Source organism: Martes martes (assembly GCF_963455335.1).
Source record: "Martes martes genome assembly, chromosome: 3".
NCBI classification, from domain to species: Eukaryota; Metazoa; Chordata; class Mammalia; order Carnivora; family Mustelidae; genus Martes; species Martes martes.
In genome coordinates this window covers 127,739,060-127,752,320 of record NC_137890.1, presented here as the reverse complement: position 1 = coordinate 127,752,320, position 13,261 = coordinate 127,739,060, and the positions used below count along the sequence as shown (strand labels likewise).

Here is a 13,261-nt window from a genome sequence, read left to right as displayed (position 1 = left end):
CTGGTGCCCATGGTTGGCTTCCGTGGGCACGATGCTTGGAGCACTGCGAAATTCCCCATAAAGTCAGGAAAGGGGCTTCCCATTGAACGTAACCTGCAGGAGGAACCAAGCCAGAGCAGCGGCCGAAAGCTAAGATGGGAAGACAAGGGATAAACCAAAAAGACAATGATAATATTGCTTTTGTTTTTCACTGCATTCATATTTCCCATGCAGCTGCTGCCCTCCTTTGAGATTGGCTCATGGACTGAAGACGACGTGGTAAGCTGGCTTCTGTTAACGCCTCGTTTGGCCCCGGGCAGGTGGTTCAGACATTCGTCCACAAGTCACAAATGCAGCCAGAGGGGTCTGGGCCTTAGGAAAGTCGCACTAGGAGAAGTTGACAAATTCCTTGTTTTTCTATTTTTAATGCAGTAATGATTTAAAATAAGGCCTCAAGAGCAAAGCAAGTATCTCTTCAAATCTTAGAAGAGGATTCCACCTCCCTATTTGCTCTGAAAGGTATTCCAGAATATGATCATGAATACCAATGACAACGTTACAGGAGTGATCCAGGATACCAAGTGAACATATGTGGAAAAAAAAAAAAAAACTGATTTTAAGTTTTCCTAAAATACCAGGGATGGACTTGAACCACAGCGGAGAAAGATCTGGTAAAGGCAGTGCTAGCTGGGATTCTGCCGAACTGGGTTTCCTTCCTACCTCGGGCCTGTTTGGAAGTGACAGGTCCATCTTTACTCTGGCCTTCCCAAGGAGGAATGGCCACGAGCGCCCAGACATTCTCTGCAGCTGGAGCCAGAGGACGAGGACAGATTATTTAAGTCCAAAGGAAGTTCTAGACCTTACACTTGGGTAGAAACCCTGAGGGGCAATCCTTCTTAGGCTGTTTCATCTCGCTGTTTCTTTAGTGAAAGGTCCAGAGAATTCTTGATCAGAGACCCCAGGGGCTTATGTCTGCCCAGGTCCACTGTCTATGCTTCAGGTATCCGCATATGAAAAGCAGCCGTAACGCCAGCCTTAGTAAGCCCCCGGCCCAGGGAACAGACCAGAGGCCACAGTGTGCAAGCTCACTACCAGGAACTCTTGGGAAGGTCTGTTTACCTAACTCAACCTGGTTCCTGGCCTGGGGCATTCTCCTTCCTGCCTAGGGCATTCTGGTGAAGTAAAACTGCTTTTAATATAAGCTAACTTCTTTGGCTTATAGTATAGGGTGAGAAAACCTGGTGCCACTTGCCTCTACTTCTTCCCATTCCTCGGGCCTCCTTGACTGTGAAGTTCCCACCAGCCCTGCTTAAGAAGGAAAAACAACTTAGGATCTCCTTTATTCATGGGCCTGGATAGAATCTCTTTATCTCCAGCTGCAAAGTTGGCCCATCTCATTTGAGAAGAAAGTTTTTATTTTATATATATATATATATATTTTTTTTTTTTTTAAGATCTTATTTGACAGAGAGAGACTCAGCGAGAGAGGGGGAAAAAAGCAGTAAGCTCTAACAGTTATTTTTAGTCTTTGCTCTGAGGTCGAGTGGTTTTCAAGCCATGTAAATAAAATCCCAGGGTCAAGGGCTCCCCGGAGAATTGCTGGGACGGGGTCTGGCCTCCCTCTTCCATGTATGTGAGAGGCTACCAGTAAACATGTGCCAAGGGAAATTCAAGGACTGAGGGTCACTGGGTCCAGCTTCTCTCTACAAAGGAAGCTCCCAGCTGTAACTTGTCTTGGGCCACGCAGCTACTTCCTGACCAGGCCTAGAACAAAGGGCACATTCTGCCCAGTCCTGTCCACTGCTGTGCGGTCCCTGTTCCTCATACAGCTCCCGGGTACACCAGTACCCCTCGGCAACCCCAGGGACCACCAGCAGGGGAAGAGAAAAATCATTATAAGTAAGAGCCTTTTTGAAGAATTTTTTAAAAATCTCCCAAATAAGGAAAACCAACATTCCCTTAAGTGTCCCAAGGCTTCCACGGGGAGGGCTGTCTCCTCCTTGAAAGCTTAAAGTTTTAAAACCATAAAACAAATGTCTTTCATTCTCCCTTTGTGGGTGAGTCAGAAAATTACGGTGCAAAATTAGTTATTTTAATCGACTGAAAGTGTGTTTTACTGTGACGTCTGGCCACTGACCATGTGTGAATCTTGAAAACCATGTATGTCCTCTCTTTCACAGTATTTTTGGGTTCAGCAGCTCGTCAGAAAAGGCAAGTGGAATAACTTACCCTTCTTAATTCATGCAGTTAACTTTGCTCTGGACAGGATTTCGTCTAATGCTGTTCTGCCTTCTGATCCCTTCAGGGGACTCTTCAGCGGAGATGAGCATATATGCAAGCCTGTTCAAGGAAAACAACATCACAGGAAAGCGACTGCTGCTCCTGGAGGAAGAAGACTTGAAAGACATGGGCATTGTCTCCAAGGGGCACATCATTCACCTGAAGGTACCTCAGAGAGGGAGGATGTTTGGTCAATGAGCCTTACTGAGCCCCCACCCCGTAGCAGACCCTGTGTCAGGGGCCGAGGATACACCCACGAACGCACGGGCTCTTGCACGCCAGCTGATAACTAGCTGCCATCCCCGTGGGACCCCTACCCCCTCCTCATAGTCCAACAGCAAAAGGCTTAACACTGGGTACAGCAGAAGTCCCCTAGATATACCCACATGTCACTCCAGGGCCTCCAGAAATCTCCAGTCTAGTAGAAAAGATAGGTGGGTGTTAATCATGCAAGAAAGATCAAATGAGAGCTGTAGGAAATGCCACAAAGGAGGCGTGAGGTTGGCTGAGGGGAGTCTGCTGCAGAGAAGTTAAGGAGGAGAGCTGAAGGCCAAGCAGGCGTGAACCTGGTGAAGGGGATGCGGGGGGAAGAGGTGTTCCGGAGGTAAGGCACCGCCGGTGGAAAGGCAGAGTGGGAGGATGCTGTGTGCCAGAACTGGACACATGGCGGTGGGGTGTCTGCAGAACTGCCCTCCACCCAGCAGGCAAGGAGGTGACTTCATTTAAGCCCGGGGGGCTAGGTACCCACTGGGAGTCCCTAAAGACACTGGACCTGTCCACAGACTGGGCGAACGCAAAGCCACCATAGCACCTCAAGTCGTGGGGACACGCCTTCGGTTCGCCGCGTCTGTAATTCTGACCTGCACCTGACACCACCACGTGGGGAATTCGTCCTTCGATTTCTCAGGAAATCCTAACATGTCCCCTCACACCGTAGTCTTGAACAGTCGCAAAGCTAAACCTGTTCTTGTTGCTGTTGCCTTTATTATTATTTTTTGTAGTTTAGCAACCAAATCTGTTTTGTCTTGCTCTTTAGTTACTCAAACCAGATAATTGCTGGCATCTGTGTGGACATTGTTATTAGTCAGAGGTCTGTTTCAAGAGAGATCTCAGGATAAAATCGGTTTTTTCCCCGAACCTCCTCATCCCCAGTGTGGGCGGATGGAGGAGTGGGCACAGGTTGGAAAGAAGAGAAATCAAAGAAGGAAATGTAAAAAGAAAAAAAAAAAGCAGCTTCTTAGTCAAATCCACATCTCATCAAGTCTCTACCTACATGACTACTTTCCCTTTACTTTGGTTAGAGCCACCGATGTGGCCTTTTCAAAGAAATCCCCTCTGAGGTCCAAAGAGAACCCATCTGCCTCAGTTCGGTGGGCCCTGGGCCCACGCAAGGAATATCTTTACAGCCCTTCAGCACTGGCTGGGTGATGCCTTAGCCTTGACCTCACTATCTTTTCCCCCTTAGGAAATGGGTAGGAAACCTCATGCCTAAACATATATCGCAAAGTCTGGCAAGTAATTTAATCTTGACCTCTGGGTGTGGGCACGTCCATCTTGAAAAGCTAAGCTGGCTTACATGGGCTGCGGTAGGAAAAAATTATTTTCTCTGGTGCAGAGAAATTTCAGGGTCCCAACAGAGCAATGTGGTAAATCTTGTCCTATTTGGTGGAAGACAGATGAGATGCTCCCACATCCCCTTCCCCTCTGCTGTCTTTGATAAAGGACCCAACATTTCCTTAAGGAGCTGTCAGGAGGAAAGCCGGTAGTGAAGCTGTACATCACAAAACCATAGTGATTTAAATATCCCGAACTGGCCTAGGACAAAGTGCCCCCTCCATGCTGGCTGGTATCATTAGGGCAAGAGATGTCCAAACTTACTGTTCAGCAAAATCCGGGAATGCGTACTCACTGCAAGTCTGGGCCTGTGCACATACAGAGAAGAATCCCGCCCTGGAGGACAGTACGTCCCAGAGAAGAGAGAAAACATGTACATACAACTTCTCAGAAGAGCCTTGGCAGTTGGGAGCAAAGGAGCTATTCTCTCCCTCTGCTTGGCAGGGGGTTTGGGGGACGGCGAGAGTGGGCTGGACCTGGAGTGGGGTGGACCTTTGAGCTGGATCTTGGAGAAGGGCAGAATTTGAAATGTAGACAGGAGAAGGAAAGGCAAGAACATGAATCCAGACAGAATAAGGAGTTAAGAGAGAAAGAAACAGAAGAGAGTGTAAGGGAACAGAAAAAATGGGTCCGATGCAAAGAGTAAGAGGTGACTCTGTCTGATGGAAGCCTCACTTGGTTGGGGAGGCCTCAAGCCCCAGAAGCGGAGGGGAGGCAAGGCCAGACCCTAGACAGCTCAGGGCTTCCGGCCAGGGGTCTGGCGTTTGACCCGCTCTGGGGAGTACTGGAAGTTTTGAGATCTGACATGTTTTAAAACTTTGCTTCTGGAAGTTGTGGAGTGGATTAGAAAGGAGAGGCTGGATTTTGAAAGACCAGTTCAGAGGTTTTGACACAAAATAATAAGGCCTAGCTGGTGTCATGAAAATGGGAACAGAGAGGGAAGGATTCCACGGGGAAGAGATCGGTTTGCATGTTCAAAGAGGAAAGCGTAGTGAACACACACCGCGACATGGAATGACCTCAAAACCGCCCTGTGGGGTGAAGGAAACCGGACACCAAAGGTCCCATGTTGTAGGATTCCATTTATGTGAAATATCCAGAAAATAGGTAAATTCATCAAGACGGAAAACCGATCAGTGGTTGCCAGGGACTGGGTGGAGGAGGGAATAGGGAGTGACTACGAATGGGCACAGGGTCCCCAGACATTTTGGAACTAGACAGAGGGAGGACTGCACAGCATGAGGAAGCTACAAACTGCTGCTGATTGAGTGCACTTCAAAATGGTTAATTTAATGGTAGTGAATTTCACCTTGATAAATAAAAAGGAAAGCACAGCTGCATGTACACGCCCGACCACGTATAGTCTTCGGCTGGGATGCTGTCTCTGTCTGATGGTCCATGTGCCTTCAGGGAGGAGGGCTGTGGCAAGGAGAGGTCACAGGAACCTGGGCAGGAGGACAAGAGGGATGCCCACCCAGGAAGGAGGAGGAGGAGGAGAGAATGGTGTCACAGACACCAAAGGTTGAAAGCTTTATAAAAGCAGAGTCTAATGCTGCGGAGAAGCCAAGAAACACACACATAGAGAAAAAGCCCTCCGTGGAAGTAGTTAGTTGGGAGGGGATCAGGGCAGTGTGCCTGGCTCGTGAAGTAGAGTGTCTGCCTTGAGCTCTGAAAGAAGGAGCAGGCCAGTTATCCGTGGGGGTACCCAAGACAGCCGTGGAACTCAAGGATGAGAAGGCGTATGGGCATGAAGACTCTCCAGAGAGGGGAGTCGCAGAAGTCTGCCTAAACGCCCAAAGCATGGATGTGTTACTGGCCATGCGTGGGGGGCCCAGCCAACATGTGACGCTCCACTAAACTCAGCGGGGTCATGGGTATGTCTAACAAATAAGCTTAGATGACAGAGAAAGGTTAAAGGGAAAGGATGTTGGAAGCTTGCTCTGGGAGCTCCGGTATCCACTCATGGAGATGTGAGGATTAAATAATGCTTTGAGCTGTGCCTCTGGGGCTAGGATACCAGGTGACTACCTCCAGATGAAAGGAGCCCTCCTGGTACCTGACAGACATGTTACGCGTGCACGCGCACACACACACACACACACACACACCTGGTACCTGACAGACGTGTTACACGTGCACACGCGCGCGCATACACACACACTGTGCCGGCCATTCTCTACTCTTTCACTGAGGAAAGCACAGTCATGTCTGCGTACTTTCTCAGAGAGATTCTCAGCCCTTAAATTGTGGGTCATGAAAGTGAACGGTCCTTCTGCCTACCCTTTTGCCACGCAGTTGTCCCTCTCAGCCTGGCTCAGCATCCTTCTCCCTGTGCCCAGAAGCCTTCACATGGAGGGGCTGTGTGGAAGGAACAGGGCTGAACATCCCTAAGTGTTCATTACATTGTCAAGTGTCAACAGTTCTCATTTCACTTTGAAAAATGCATCTAATTTTTCTCACATTGGCACTTTTTTTTTTTACTCTCTACGTGATACGTTCAGTTCACAGAAGAGCTGGATTATACCTGATGAGTATAAAAAAATCATGATTTAAATTGTCCTCCTTTCCTTTAAGAGTTCTTTGTGCTTCATTGGGGGAAGGAGTGCTGGACACACACCCATAGAATAGCCCTTACAATGCAATAAATCCTTCCACGAGATTTCAGCCTTGAGGAGTCTCTGGTGATATATTCATGTTCTTTGTTGTTTTTCCCGTAGTTACTCAGGGCGACAAGTGCATTCCATACACCAGAACATGAACTTGTCACGAGTAGACTCTCTACCAGGATTTGAAGAATGGTCTGAGATTTCACATCTTTAAAATATCTTCCTGTTCCATTAAATAATTACAAACTACCAATAATACTTTGAACCATCACTTTTAGTCTCCATCGATGGTGGACAATAACATCCCCAAGATATTTTATGGGCTACATAAATAAAGATTGCCTTTATAAGTGCACAATAATTTTAATCCTCTTGTGGCACTATTGGATCATTAATAAAGTCATGTGTTTCTTTTTTGTTTTCTGTTTTTTTTTTACAGTCAGCCATTGAGAAATTAACCCACGATTACCTAAACTTGTTTCACTTCCCACCACTAATTAAGGTAAGATTTTTTTTTCCTTACTGAGAATGTGCTATTTTATTGATATATGCACCTGCCACATCCACACCTAGATTTGCCAATGTCGGGAACTGTTGTTTGAAGGGAAATTTAATCATTATCTGTCCAACAAACGGCCCTTTGAGTGAACCGTAGCATGTGCATAAATTGAACAGGCTTGATTCCTGTAAGTTGAAATATTAACAATATATTCATGATAAGAACAACACATGACCCCTTAGTGGTGAGGGGAGGTAGGTATTAACACTGTAGGTTAGTGCAGCGGCCTCCCACCTGTCTCTGGAGACCTTTGTCCCACACCTAAGTCACTAAAGGAATTCACACGCTGGGGCTCTAGATTATCACTAGCCCTGGGGGGAGGTTACGGTGGGGGGAGGGGGTATTGTCTGAATGATATGTTAGCATCTTTGACACATTATTTTGAATATAGTCTAAAGGTAGATGGCCCATTTTATTATACAATTAGTAGATATTTGCAGTTAATACACAGAACTCCGCTCACTCACTAACTATGGTTTTCTGTCTCTGAGCTCCTGGAAGTTCATTCTGTTCCTCTGCTTGGCCCTTTATTGTCATCTGCTCCAGCAGGCACACAACCCCTCTCTGGGAATAGCTTCCAGACATCTTGAGTGTTAAGAAACTCTCCGTCTCCTAGCGTACCTTCAGGTGTTAAGTGCATTTCTAGGATAAAAATGCACAATGCAAGAGGCATTGTAAAACCTTGTGAGACAGTGACATTCGATTTGTGGAGTGTGAGATGAATCATGTGGAAATGCTCTCAAAGGCTTACGGTGTCCTTTCTCTTGCTTTAAGTAATTGGAATTTGGAGCTTAATCCAAAATAACCAAATGGGAATCAGAAGGTTAGAATGGAAACACTAGTGCTGAGAAACCATCTCTTTTATATGAGAAGGAAAAGTAAAAACACAACGTACCATCTGGAATAAATGGTGCTGGGTTTTTCTGTTTTAGGACTCAGTAGATGAACCTAAAGAAAATGAGGAAAAAATTGTGAACCTTGAACTTGTTTTTGGTTTTCACTTGAAACCAGGAACCGGCCCACAGGTAAATCATATTTTAAATCCTTTGGATGAATTTCAGTCTAATCTACTCTTTTTCCCTCTTGGAACTCTATGATTTCATACACCTCTCACCTGCCCCCAACCAGCCAATAGCTCAATTCTGAGTAAATTCACAAGCTTCATAAAATGGAATTTGGTTGAAAAGCTGCCAGCCACCTATTCCAGTCTTGGAATCTTACCCTTGTTCAGCGAAGAGTCTTGTGTGAGGCCACTGAAACCATCAAGGATATGGGGGCATATCCGAGTGATTGTTCATGCTGCTGGGCTTCGAGCATCCCATCTTCCTGTTTCTGTTTTGGAATGCTGAGAGTGAGACGACATCCAGAGTCGAACTATAGGCAATATGGAAACCCAAGTTATCAGCTGGAAATAGGACAGCAGAGCATTTGACCAGCACTCATTCAGCCAGGCTCTCTCCCTTTATGTTAATTTTAGAATGTGGCAGTTATTTGACCCAGGTGGCAGGTGAACTGGCATCACCATAGGTCTAAGGTACTTTGGATTACCGTGCAGAGGTAGTCATGACGGTAACTGCTACTCACTGACCACTTACTGTGTTCCAGGCATATGGTACTGTGGTGTAGGTGCTGTGGCGTAAATGCTGCTTCCCCCCCATGTTACCAGTGAGGGACCTGAGGCTCCATAAGGTCAATGACTTACCCCAGGATTACCGGGCTAACAAGCAGCGGAACGAGGGTTTGAACGCAGGCCTCTGGGACCTCAGAACCAAGCTCTTACCTCCTGCACCATCTGTGCCTTTCCCTTGAGGCAGACAGGAGACCTTGTGCATACAGCATCTTACAACCCCAGTGCTGGTGGGGCTCACGCAGGTGGCTCACGGCCCGCCACTGATCACAACTCGCTTATCCCAGGCCATTCCTGAAACCAGCATCTGGGAGTGACTGGAAATGGTTGGGAGGGCATGAGTGTCACCCAGGGCTTCCAAAGATAGACTTTCTAGACATCGGACAGAGCGTCCTGCCTGTACCTGCAGGTCTACTCATGCTTCTGCTGAATGGAAATCTTCTTCTCCCTTGTTTGGCCACAGAAGCTGGCTGAGTGAAAGTTGCTCTGACTCCAGGTTTCTTATACGCGGACACTTTCCTTTCTTTCCGCGAGTGGGTCACCGTCTGTTTGTTCCTGTCATTAGCAGCAGCTACAGAAAGCGGGCAGGGAGAGGCAGATCCTCTCTCCAACAACAACCAGGAGCCCTTCTCACCCAGAGATTCTGTAAGCTGTGGGCACTCCCAAGTCCATCTGATGGTACACAAATTACATACTTTAACCTGCCTTCTTTGATATCCTCAACTCTAAGGCACTCAGGACTTTGTTTAGACCATCTTATGGCTTGTAGGTAGTAAAAGAAGAGGGAAGAATTTTCTTGAGAGAGACTTGTCAAAAGCAGTCTCAACCAAGAAAATCATTTTCGGTTAACAAAGAAATGACTTGTTAATGTGGAAAACAAAAAATCCATCTTTTTGTAAAAACTTGGATGGTATTAATGATCCCGGAGACCAACAATGGTCTGTTTTTGGCCTCAAGAGTGCAGACTTCTTGAGCCAGAGGTTTTCACAAGGCCTAACGTCACTGCAGTTTTTGTCAGGCGGCTGATACTTGATCATGCCTACAGACTAGTAAGTTCAACCGTGCATTCAGCAGACATTTACTGAGGACCTGCTCTATGCAAGAGGGCCAGAGTACAAAATCAAAACGCATAGTCTCTGGCTTGCAAGGAACCCATCACTGATCGGAAGAAATAACGAGATTAGTGAATGGTTGTAGTACAGAATGACATTTTTTTTTTTTTAAACATCAAGCACATCATTCAGTGGAAGCAACTGGATGTGCCTTGAAAGCCGATACAAAAAGGGGTCAAAGAGGATCCTAAGGTCTTTGGGGTAGAAGTGGGGCTTCAGCTAGAACTTTAAAACCATCAGGAATTAATTTGGTAGGGAGAAGACATGGAAGGCAAAAGGAATCGCATAACGTAAAAGCTCAGCAGCCCGAAGCCACGAACACACAGGGAGCTCTTCTTTGGGTTGGTGCCTATGGGACCTCACAACGCACCTCGAGCAGCACTGCCCCTGGGACGGCATGAAGCAGGTAGACTAGTGCAGTGAGAGTTAAGGCCAGAAGAGTGGCTGGCAACCAGTGAGAACTATCCTAGGTGCTAAACCAAGGCGTTTGAAGAATTTTAAGCAGGGAGTAGATGGGATCAGATTTCTGTTTTTAAAAGCTCTCTCGGAAGCACAGGGCAGGATGAACTGGAAAGGACCAGGCTACCGTGAGAAAGACTAGGAGCGGGAGATGCAGACAACCAGGTGAAAGGGGATGAGGAGAGAAGGTGATGGCAGTGCCATGGAAGGGCCAAGAGTCTAAGGACTCTGAGATGGAACTGATCAGCTTGGGTCACCTGCTGGAAATGGGGTGGGGGAGAGGGAGGAGTCAGGACAGTGCCGAGGCTTCCGGTGTGGGGAGCTGGACAGAGGAGTTATGAGGTAATCAGTCAAGAGTGAAATGTACGAAGTGGATGTAATGCCATGGTGCTAAAGTATTAAGAAGTGACTGGAATGGGTGAGGTCAACCAGGAAAAGCTTTTTTGGAAGGGGTGAGTTTTGAAACAAGGCTTGAAGAGGTTCACAGTCATTTGCAAATAACTTCCTGACTCTAATATTTAAAGCTCATGCTTTAGAGAGAGTACTTCTTTCTAAAGTGGTCAAGTTATTTCATAAATGTTATCTCATGTATCCTCCTGACATTTCTGTGAGACGCATAAGGAACAGTATTGTCATCAGTGATCAGGAAACAGGGAGAAAGAGGAAATGTGCGAGCCGCCTCAGGTGAGGGGAGGACAGAGCTCAGACTAGGAATGACATCCTCATCATTACTTTCTTCTTAAACACGTGCTAGCTCTCATACATGATGCAAGAGACTTAAGCCATCTGTAAATTTTCATAAAATACTCCTAGAATAAGTTACTGTCCGGTTCTAAGCTACCCAGTTATGCCATCTGGTCTATACCCCAGCATTATGAAACATTTTCCAAAAAATGTGCTTTGAATTGAAATTCCAGTTCCCCACATGAAAACCTTCTTACCTTCACTTTTAAAGGTAGAACCCAAGAAAAAAAAGACATCCTCAAAATCCCAGCCAACTGAGTTCTCATAAACCCATGCTCCCAGGAAAGGTGAAGCCTTCCCATGACTAGGATAAGTTACAAGAGGACACTAGCACTATGCGGGTTCTGTCCAAACCTGGGTTTGCACAGCAGGGGATCTGCTTGACCATTTCACCTTTTCTTTTACAAACAAAGCGAAAGATGCATTCTAACTACAGCCACTGGGAATCATATAGGACAGTGACTTTATCATGAAAATAGTAGCTACATTTTCCCATTGCATCTAAGAAGGCTCACCAGCTCAACAACCACTTAAAATTGGTATGTTGTTTTAGGAACTGGCCTACTAGGAGGAGAGAAAGAAAATATGACCTTGGACACAAAGAGACAAATACATGTAGAGGAGAAAGCCTTTTGTTTTAAGACCTGTCAGCCTTTTGTTCTAAGAATTCAGATACAATTCTTTTTTTAGCCGCATTTTCTTTTTTTAGCCTCATTTTACAACCAGATGGATTCTGGCACAAAAGTGAGGTTGATTTGCTCAACTGAGGAAAGCCATTCACATCTGAGTGGCTGTATGCCGGCTAGAGTGGCCCAGTGCCACTGCGTGATGCCTTGCTCTGGACCTCGGCAGGCTAAAGCCCCATACAGACTTTGAGAATCCTCACACAAATGAAGTAGGCTTTTTTCTTTCCTTTGTGAGGCAAACTGGCAGGGAAAATAAGATCTCGGACCAAAGGTTTCACTGGCAATTTAAACTGACACTAAGTTAGAATGGGTTTTCCTCCTGTATTTGACCTATTTCTAAAAAGTAAATTACTAATTTAAATAATGCTATATGTTGTGGCAACACTGAAGTTATGACAGTGGAATTGGCAGAAATGGGGTCTTTCTCAGCTCAAAATTTTCCTGTGCTCAGGCTGGAAATGTTTGATGATGATTATTTCACACCCCTGCCAGACAGTGTGGTAAGTGCTTTAAGAACATTTTTCTCATGTAATTGTTATAAGCCACCGTCCCAGGGAATGTCATCCCTAGATCATGTCCAGAAGGGAGGATGAGAGAGGTAAAATTCCCTACCCAGAGACCCTCCTAGTGAGGGGCCGGGCCGGTCGGAGGACTCAACCACTGTGTCATACTCCCCTTTCTGGAAAGTATCATCATCCCCTCAAATAGGCATATGGGTAAAAAGATTGGTAAAAAGATAATTTGGGGGGATCACCTAATACTAAATTACCACTTTTTATTTTGTGTGGGAAATGCCTTGCATTTTTGTAATCTGAGGCCTTCGACTTGGCACAAAAGGAAAAAGGCTTCCAGAATCTGAGACAGCTCCCTGAGTCACCCCCTCCAGGGTGGCAACCACCCTTTTTTTACTGACATATTCAGCTCCATGGAGTTTATTATTATATCTCGTATAAACTCGCCAGTCAAGGATATTGATTCTCAAATTGCCAAGGAATAAACTATCAAATCACCCAGCAGTTTTCTCACCAAGAAACTTTCTGAGACTGTGTCATAAAAATTCAAAAGCCGGGTTACGAAGGAACTCTCTAGGGAGTTGCACATTCCTTGTGCATGCCAGACAGTCACTGACTGTCCTAATTCCCTCATCTCCGCAGCGAGGCACGGAAACAAACCCCTGGGTCTGAGTTGACAGCCACCACAATCAGGGGAGGAGCCTGGGAAGCCACACCCAGGCTCCCGCGGATCCCAAAAGAGAGACAGGCTTCTGGACTCCGGGACTTCCTACCAGAGGACCATGACTTCGGATTTTCTTTGGAGCGGAATTCTGAAGGAGCAAGTAAATGCAGAAGAGAAAATAAGAGGAACATTCTGCAGGTGTGGAAGCAGACTAGAGGTCCCCATCAGAGCAGAAGCCTTCTTCCGCTCACCCTGCCTCTCTGGCTCCTTCTGCACACAGCACAGGCAGCACGTGGGCCCCTTCTCCCACACCTCAGCAGAAGCAATTCAGTCAATAGTTCTCCTTCTCTGGTGGTTTCACCCGGAGGTTAGAAGCTCTGCTTTTTACAAATACTTGCCACCTACTATTGTGCTTTTAG

At 46.3% G+C, this 13,261-nt stretch overlaps 1 protein-coding gene across 2 annotated transcripts in view; it reads left to right on the top strand.

Annotated features, from left to right (window-relative positions):
• MAP3K20 (mitogen-activated protein kinase kinase kinase 20) overlaps positions 1 to 13,261 on the top strand; it is a 179,826-nt gene that overhangs the window by 144,197 nt on the left and 22,368 nt on the right. For both annotated transcript variants that reach the window (XM_080799522.1, XM_080799523.1), the window contains exons 12-16: positions 214 to 258; positions 2,160 to 2,190; positions 2,285 to 2,424; positions 6,919 to 6,981; positions 7,971 to 8,063. In XM_080799522.1, the coding sequence (XP_080655648.1) occupies positions 214 to 258; positions 2,160 to 2,190; positions 2,285 to 2,424; positions 6,919 to 6,981; positions 7,971 to 8,063 (372 nt within the window). The remainder of the gene's footprint in view (positions 1 to 213; positions 259 to 2,159; positions 2,191 to 2,284; positions 2,425 to 6,918; positions 6,982 to 7,970; positions 8,064 to 13,261) is intronic.